Source organism: Tachysurus fulvidraco, chromosome 10, assembly GCF_022655615.1.
Source record: "Tachysurus fulvidraco isolate hzauxx_2018 chromosome 10, HZAU_PFXX_2.0, whole genome shotgun sequence".
In the NCBI taxonomy this organism is placed as follows: Eukaryota; Metazoa; Chordata; class Actinopteri; order Siluriformes; family Bagridae; genus Tachysurus; species Tachysurus fulvidraco.
The window spans coordinates 13,006,352-13,015,991 of NC_062527.1; the positions used below are offsets into that span (position 1 = coordinate 13,006,352).

General features: G+C 36.9%; 1 protein-coding gene across 1 annotated transcript; it reads left to right on the plus strand.

Moving 5' to 3' along the window:
- Nucleotides 1-122: 122 nt before the first annotated feature.
- On the plus strand, nucleotides 123-8,295 carry tmem86a (transmembrane protein 86A). Its single transcript, XM_027173291.2, has 4 exons — nucleotides 123-720; nucleotides 3,514-3,778; nucleotides 3,968-4,391; nucleotides 6,987-8,295. Exons 1-4 carry the CDS (start codon nucleotides 700-702, stop codon nucleotides 6,991-6,993), a joined length of 717 nt encoding a protein of 238 aa, XP_027029092.1. The 5' UTR covers nucleotides 123-699; the 3' UTR covers nucleotides 6,994-8,295.
- Nucleotides 8,296-9,640: the final 1,345 nt, after the last annotated feature.

Genomic DNA, 9,640 nt, shown 5'->3' on the forward strand with positions numbered 1-9,640 from the left:
AAAAACCACAACAAAATCCTTGTGTGTCTGTGCACACGTGAACAAAGCTGATTCTGATTCTGATTCTGATACATTATAATGTTATGTGTGGCATTACGCATACCTGGCAACCTTGGCTAGAATATCATTTTATCACTGCTGACAAAACCAAAAACAGCACATTACATACATCCGAGTATATACTTTTATGTAAGTCATACAAATCTTATACAACCTTCAAAATGACAAACAAAACATCATCAGGCATTATTTAATCAGACAAATGGAATGTATATTGTAATATGTTAAAATCACAGTTATAAGCTGAATTCGAGTGTGATGTAGTCTGTATAATTCTTTATAACGTAACCGAGCGTTTATATAAGGAACATTGATGATTAAACATAAAGCAGTGAATAAGCGCATGGTTGAAACGGTTGTAAATAAGACAGAGAAATCCCTCCCATCAGTAGGAGGAAACTTCCAGGGACGTTCTCACATTTGGATTGGACGGATATTTTTACTCCGACCAATCGCTGCTTTTCTTTTTTATTCCCACCCACAATTACAGCTGATTTCTCTCCTCCCCCGATGCTGAACTGTCCCAAACAAGAGACAAAAACAAATTTCTGCACAAAGGAACATAAATACCAATCGTTCAGTATTGTTTATGTCTGGACATCATTCGTTTAGCTTACGGATATCATCCCTAACATAAAGATGGTTTCACCTGTTACTGTGGTAAGTGGATAAATATCTGTATGCTTAACATTACTTACATAATAGATCGTATGTATACATCTAACATGCACGTTTTATTTCTACTGATGTGCCACATTGTGTGAAGTCTGTCCATATTCTATATCCCATCTGCTCTCTTTTACTCCACATCTGTGGCTGTATAATGATGTATAATAATAAAGGTAAATAGCCCTGTTATGGTCTTCTCTCAGTAATTCATTTGCTTTATATATTCTCTTTACCATCATGATGGTTGAATAGTGCATCCTTAAAACGTTAACACGTGACCATAGCGTGTCCTTGTTTATTATTTACCCCTGCTTATAATAGATATGGCTTTTATATTTGGATTACAGTTATACACTTTTGTACATTATAAGCATGGAAGTATAGGCTAGAGTCGACTTTTGGATCTAACCCAGTGTCCGTTGAATGTCATCGTTGTTCTTGGTTATTTTGTGTCATGAAGAATATTCTCACGCTTTCTTATTGTGGTCGCGCTTTCAAAGGGTTTATGCTGAAAGGAAGTAGTCATGTGACCACGCTTTCGCCTGTGCTAATCCGCTCTGCTTGTACGCATGCGCGGGAAACAAATCGAACTTATTTGTATGAAGGAGATAAAGGTACAAAGCTAGATATAGAGATGAAGAATATATACACAGTAGATAGAGCTCTGAAAAAAAGATATTATATAAGATAAAGATAAAGAGAGATGAGAATATATAGAGATAGATTTGAAGAATATAGATTTATAGATTTAGATCTAAGTAATGTATATATGTATATATATATATATATATAAATATATATATATATATATATAAATATATATATATGTGTGTGTGTGTGTGTGTTTGTGTGTGTGTGTGTGTGTGTGTGTGTGTGAGAGAGAGAGAGAGAGAGGGAGAGAGAGAGAGAGCTGGAGAATATATGGATACATATCTGGGGAATATATAGATATAAATTTGAAGAATACATTGCGAGAGATCTGAAGAAAGAAACCATTGAGTAACCACAGCATGCAATTTTTTGCAGATGTTGTAAAATTACAGAAGTTTTCAAGAGAAACAGTTTGTTTGAAATGAAAGCTTTGCTTCAGCTGTGCTGGTTTCACCCCCTGCTTGCAAAGCTGATGAAGGACTTTTGTCTGAAACATAAAGTTTGTGTGGAAACCTACATTTTTTTTGTTTATACATCTCTGTCATCTCACTTCAAATGGCCAATTGATGAATCATCTTCATACTTCAAGCCTACTCTGATTGTATATCAAACAATTAATCTAATTAAATGATGTTTCATACTTGGAGCGCAAAAGTACTAGCTTTGAATAAAGTGTTGCTGGAGCAAAACTTAACAACTACTGGGAGAGATGCTGAAGTGCTGTGTCTTGTTCAGGCTGTTTTAACCTTCTCTGACCTTTCCCAGACTGCAGGCATACAATCTGATTAAAATATATACTTGCTAACAATAGCCTTTTTTCCAGTGGAACAACCTAACTTCAGTTCCTATTTCCATTAGCAGGCTAAAGAGCCAAGCAGACAAATTCTTAAACAGATCCCATTGCGCAAATTCCGATGCACTCGGGACAATTCACCATCTCTCTCTCGAACATGCAGTGATCAGATGAAACTTGCTTGAAGGCTATAAAATGTGTGTAACATATAGTCATAGAATCATAACAACAAAAAGTGAAAATGAGACTGGACAGAAATGCGATCTGTCGTCTTGGAAATTTCTACTTAATCTACTGATCTAGCATAAAATTTTCATGCTGTTTTTTATGGATTATATGTGAAATACCAGGGTGAATTCATTATTCTTCACTTTTACGCACTCAGGAAGCAATGGTATACAGATTTGCAACATTTTCTTATATGATGCAAACATCTTTGCAGAAGGGGAACAAATGAGCAGCAAAGATAGAACTACAAGCTGTAATATTTACATTTATACCTTAGGGGACCTAAAGTAACTTACCATTGCATCACTTCCACAGTGTACAGTTTGTGTATGGATATTATGTGACCCTTTTTTCCAGCTGATATTTATGGCAGTTGTAATTATTTAAACCATTAAGGCACCAGCGGTGTATCAGTTATCCTGTATCATTTATCATCACATTGAGCACCATACGGTACTCATCTTTTCAGCCTTTGCCATACAGAAAGAACAAAAACAAATGCACTACAATACATGGTTGCCTCTTATCTATGATCTATTGGTAACCTAACAATAGTCTTGGCATTTTGTAAAACTGTAATAATTATGGATTTGTTTTTAATAGTGGGTGTGTCACAGCAAGTAAGGGTCATGGAATGAGTTTGCATTGGCCTCTGGGAGTTTCCCTATCCTGCCTCTTTGCCTTCTGTGCTAGTTTTTTTTGGGTTGTAGGCACAAGGGTATATGTCTGCACATTTTTTTTGTTTTGTTTTGTTTTGACACACCACCTCCTCTATCCATTCCCTGCCAAAGTTATCCAGAACACTGTGGATTTGATACTCAGCTCCCTCCTGCTGTAAAAACAATACTCGATGGTTGATTTTTTTTCCCTGTGTGTCTAAATGTTTTGTTCAAGCAAACATGAAATCCTTTGTATTGAACTCATTGTACTTTATACAGTACTATACTGTAGATACTACTGTAGACCTCCCTTTAGTCTTTTTCATGAGCATTGAAAACCTGAGACTGATACACTAGTTGACCTCAAATAGACGTAATTGGACTGTCTTTTGTCACATACTGACATCCATATATTTTGTGACTTTTCTGAAACTGTCCTGTTGTTTTGTGCAGGTGAAAAGCGAAGGCCCAAAGCTGGTGCCATTCTTCAAAGCCACCTGCGTCTATTTTGTGCTGTGGCTACCCACCTCCACTCCATCTTGGTTCAGTGCCCTTATTAAATGTTTGCCCATTTTCTGTCTCTGGGTCTTTCTCCTGGCCCATGGCATCAGCTTTTTAGTAGCCCATTCAAGTGCTAGAAAGATCCTTGCCGGACTAATATTTTCATCATTAGGTGATGCCTTTCTGATCTGGCAGGAGCAGGGCTACTTCAGTCATGGTAATTTCATTTGATCTCTTTAGTATGATGTAAAGACAAATCAGATGTAGTACTTCTTGTAGTTGGTAGAACCCTGAATTTAACTGATTTACTGAAGTTCTTTTGAGCAATTATCACATGAAGCATATTTAACATGCAAAATGTTTGTTTTTATTAATTTATAATGCCTTTAACCATTGTTTGTAACAGGGTTGCTGATGTTTGCCATTACCCACATCTTGTACTCATCTGCTTTTGGAATGAAACCACTCAACCTACGAGCAGGCCTGGTCATCGGCACCATCTCAGGTCTTTGCTATACCCTCCTATACCCTTATCTGTCTGGCACATTCACATACCTGGTGGCTGTCTACATTGCTCTGATTGGCTTCATGGGCTGGAGGGCCATTGCCGGTGTGCAGCTGGCCAATGACCTGTGGACATGGACCAAGCTTTCGGCTTGTTTGGGAGCTGTTCTGTTCATGGTGTCAGACCTCACCATTGCCGTCAACAAGTTCTGCTTCCCTGTGCCGCACTCACGTGCCATCATCATGGCTACATACTATGCTGCACAGATGCTGATCGCCCTTTCAGCTGTGGAGTGCCAGGATGCTGATGTTTCCAGGAAGAGAATGTGAGGAGCTAAAAACCTACAGAGGCTGGTGGCTTTACTTGTCCGGGTCCATTCTCCCCCAAATCATTCATCGTAAACATCCCCACTACAGAATGATTCTGTCAGTTTTATGTGTCTATAGGGGTTTGACCACTGTTTGAGAATGTATGGTTTATGGTATGTGCTAGGAGTTTGTGCTGGATTTGTGGTTGAGTCCAAACCTGATTTGGAGTCCAGTTTCTTCACTTTAATTTTTTACTGCCCAGTGTTACAATCTCAGACATGCTCAACATGAAACTGAGAAGAAAAGCATGAATAGGATTAAGACGTGTTCTCTCTGTTCTTGTCTGTGTTCTCCTTAGGAGCTGACAGCATTGCTATGTTTCAAATAGTGTTTTTCTCAAAAGTCACACAACTTGTAATATGTTTCTATTTACCCCACTTTTAAAGTCTCAGCTGGTCTGAAGAAATGGGAGTTAAGTAGCTGTTATGATTAATGTTAGCTACATGCTGGTGTAAAGAGCAATATGCCCCACATTTAATGTAGCTCATGTGATCACCCGAACTCTTACAATCATTGACACATACTGTATGCTGGCCACCTTTCCAACTGCTAGCACTCACCCCATCCACCCTGAATTAACCCACTCTCCTTTCTGCCAGGTCACCTTCACAGTTTTAGACATGTCCATATTTTCATGCCATTGTAATTAATCTTCAACGATATCTCTTGAAGAGAATTTTTTATGAGAACACGCTGTTGATATTTGTAATTCTGTCCTAGCTTACATGTGAGGCTCAGTAGTGCGAAACAAACAAACAAACAAACAAACAAACAAACAAAAAACAGATTAATGCCACTATAAATGGAAAATTCACTTCAGAGGACCTGAAAAGAAAACCTTGATAGTCAATCATCTGTACTTCTACAGATGTGTAAATAGTGATACTCTGATCCAGGTGTGACTATCCACAGATGCTGTGAGACGTTAATGATTTACAACTAAACTGTATTGATAGTACAACTAAATAGTATTGATATAGCAACTAAACTACACCTGTATTTTGTTTTACTGACAGGTCATGGCCTATTCAAGTTTTAACAGAAAGCCCACTCAGGTGTACAGCACTGAGCTGTAGTTTAGACAAACCTGGTAATTCCTCTCACTGTGTCTGCTGTATGCTTCTCGAAGTCTGTTTTTTTTTTTGTCAAACTTATGGTATCTCCGTGTTTGAATTACAATCAGACTGCAGTGGTACTATGTTGTCTTACATGATCCTCATGATAGTCAAATAATCTCTACTGTAAACAAGAGATGGACAATTCAGGAATGACCAGACTGATCAAACCATCCACATCCAATAATTTATTTATTTATTTATTAGGGTTTTTTTTTTTAATACTCTGTTTTCACTTTGTATACTTGCCCACAATTTTATTTATTCACTTAATGTCCTTAATTTTGGGAAATTAGTGACAGATGCCTCACAATGTGTGTAAAACTCAAGTTAAGATACATTATATACAAACCACTAATCCGTTGAGTTTCGCACTGTGCTTGGAAGAGGACTTTAATTAATGTGTGTGCATAAAAAATGTCTATTTAAACCTGTCCCTTCCAGTCACTTTCACATACAGTGGACTGTGCAGCTCGAACTGTGCAGCCCGGATGCCTTGCGATTCTTTAATTTTTCAGTTCAGTAATCTATAAAAGGGATCAGCATCTTTTTTTTTTCTGTTGCTGCTAAACAAGAGGGAACAATATTACAAATGCTATTTGGTGCTTTTGTACTGTACTTGGGCTAGATATGTAAACAGTCCAGCATGCATTTATATTTATGGCATTTGGCAGACGGCCTTGTTCAGAGCGACGTACAAAAGTGCTTTTAAGTCCCTATCATTGAAGCATAGAAAGCCCTGCTGACATTAAGGTAAAAATTAATATACATTAGGGTTGCACACGCATAAACCGGCACCAAAGTTCAGAGGTGTGCAGTTTCACTGGCTTCATCTTCCCTATCAACAGTTTTGCAGTCAGCAAAACATTTGCTTAGTCAGTATAAAACATGCATTTTTGTGCATTGTCATCTAAAAAAAAAAAAAAGCTTTGCAGCTATCATGTGTTGTTTTGTTTTCTAAGTTAAGTGTTTAGACATAATTTGAGCAACAGACAAAGGATTGATGGCTCTTGCACAATATGTGGCAAGTGAAAAACTCACTTCTAGAAAAAGGAGTTTACTATAAGGCATTCTTTGTTTTGTGCTGTGTTCAGCACAACAACAAAGAGTTTCAAGTAAAACTCCATTAGAAATCAAGAACTGATCCCTTGAGAAGCACCTTTTTCCTTTGAAGTGTGTGTTGAGGGTTTGAAGCAAAAAAGGTTTTTATTAAAGTTATTTTTTTTATTCTAGGCTGTATTCTTAAAGTATTCTATAAAACCTATAAACCTATAACCTATAAAAAATACTAATATAAAGTCAGATTAAATTGGAGTGTTGTATACAGGCTCTGTGATTATTTGTTGTTGCATGTGAACAATTTCAAAAGAACTCCGTGTGGAAGCTGGTGTGCTAAATGCAACAGATCTGAGTTCCATGCTTTTCTTCTGTTTTCAGAAATTAACAAACCCTACCCTGCATGTGTTTCCCCCGAGAACTGCTCAGATTCACAGTTTCAGACAAACATCCCACCATCGTAGAGCCTAAAAGCTTTGTTTAGAGCCTGTCCTGTAGAAGAGAACAGGTGCAGTTAAAGACGGCTGCCTGGAAACCTAATCCATAGAGATGGGCTTTTTGAGTGAGGAAATGCTGGACAACACAGTGGTAAGATTCTCTTTCCTTCAGGCCTCCAGTTCACAGAAGGCCTCATCCGACCCCTGCTATGACTGATCACTTTACACTCCCTGTCAACACTTGTTCTGTTTTTGTCTATGGAGACAAAGGGGTGTCGAAGAGCACAGTATGAATGCAGTATTGATGACAGTGTCTGTGTATACCTGCTGTCTTTATTATACTGAGTAAGCTATGGGTAGGAAAACTTGACTAGCTTGCAGGTTTTGGTTCACTTTTTGCTTCTAACAACTGCTTTGTGTAATACGGTCACTTCTGATACTCTCTGAATAGTTAATAAGAACAGGTGGGTTTTCTTTGAGTTTGTTGTCATTAAAATACATCTTCATAAGCACTCAGATATTGAAGCATCCATAAATGGGAAGATGCTTCAAGAGTTATCCTTTAATCAAGCTTCTAGATTTACTGCATTTTAAAAACAAACAGCTAGGTCTTCACAATATCACTCGGTACAATCCAGAAATCTACTGGGAGTAAACATCTGTGTATATGACATTTGTTTTTACATCAAGTCTGATTGAGGTTTAGCAAATCTGATTGAATCTCAGAATTTATTCACTGTAATATTTTTGTAAATTGTTTATATTTGCATATATATGTATGCTACCTTGTAGTACGGTGAAATGTGATAATGACTTTGAGAGTTATAATATAATGTTTTCTGCTTGGCATTTTGATTGTTTTGTTTGCTGTGGTCATCAGTTCATATAGATTCTTAAATACAATATTTCAGTCAGAATATTTCAACTGTAAAAAAATATCAGATGTAACTTGCACTTGAAATTATGTATTAATTATAATACATGCTTTTTTTATTTAATTATTAGTGTATTTAAAATATAAATCTGGTCCATCAAAAAAGCAAGGATTGTGCTGTAAGTGAATACTCTTAATATCTAAGTTGTTCAGTATATTTTAGTATTTTGCCTTACTTTTCTACACATCCACTACTTTCATTTATTTCCTCTATTTACTGTTCTGTAGTCAGTTACCATACTGCTCATTTTCTGTAGAGAAATTGCTATGAATGTCATTCGATCTGTAGAATAAATAAATGCAGTTACAATGCAATGGATATCAGTTGTATGTGTCATATGATTACCACCTTTGTCTTGGAAAAATAAATAAATAAATAAACCCCAAACCAGTGATAAGTGTTAGGTAGACCTCAAGGGTAAACTTTTGGAGCTTATATTTTACACAGTGAAAGTTGAGCATGTTATTATCCAACTATCCTACATAGCCTGATACCACTCAATCAGCATGTCATCCTATCTGTACACATAAAAGGCCACTGGGGTGAATATCAAATTACTCAAGGTGATTAGAATGTGACAGAAACGTGAGTGTGTTCGCCCTTGAACTCAAAAGATGTGGCCAAGATTTCCACAATGCCATTTATGGATTCTAATGAATAATGTCTGAAATTGCCCACCCATTAAACACATCAGGTCCTTGGACTGCTAAAGGGTTCCATGTATGTGTAGGCTGTAAGGGCTTAGTGATACTTTCTCTGCTTACTAATGTTTTCACTTCTTTTTAGCTTTTGTCTAATTCCTTTAAAGAGTTTAAAGAAAAGGAAACAGGAAACAAGAGTCTTTCTTTCATCAGTAAAAGAGGAATAGGCCCATGTTTCTGGCCAAGGGAAAGACATTTCCTGTGTAGAATTGTGATTCTAAAAGAAACCAGTGTGGAGTGGGACACTGCACCAGGTCTGGCTGCTAGTGAGCTGAATTTTGATAGAAAAGCTGACACGATGCCACAGCCAGCTGCACAGCTTCAATATGTTCCTTCAATATTTCACTTTACAAGTCTGCCTATGATCATGGGAATTACATTCAGGTCTAGGCAAAACTACATTAAATGTACCATGTCTGACATAAGTGTTCATCTGCTTCAGAGATTTTTTGGAGTTGTATAGTGTTCTGAGTTAAAGTGGACGTATGTGGGATCAGGAGATTAGTAAAACATGGAAGAATTAACACTTTCAATCCTCTTACACTTGAATGTTTCGTTTCTTTTTAATGGTGCTTATTATTTTTAAAAATATCATACCCTGATTCTTTTCCAGAACTAGCTGTCCTAGGTTTGCTTTGATAGCTTCTTGGTCCTCATGCTGTTTTACTGTACACGTGCTCTCTAACATGGAGCATTCCAGAAACAGATATATTTATAATAACACTCAGGTAATTTTGTCTACATTCCTGACAAGAAAATTCCTATAAATTCTATTTCAGTTCCAGGTTGTAACACATTGGTATTCTCAGGAGACTATACTTATTGTATTGGGCAATGAATATGTTACCGACTTGCTGACAAAGCAGATGAAATAGAGTAGCGCCAATGAGCCTGACTATAACCTGTCACATCAGCATTTTTCTTTCCTTATTTTTCTCATTTTATTGTTAATAGACTTTTTA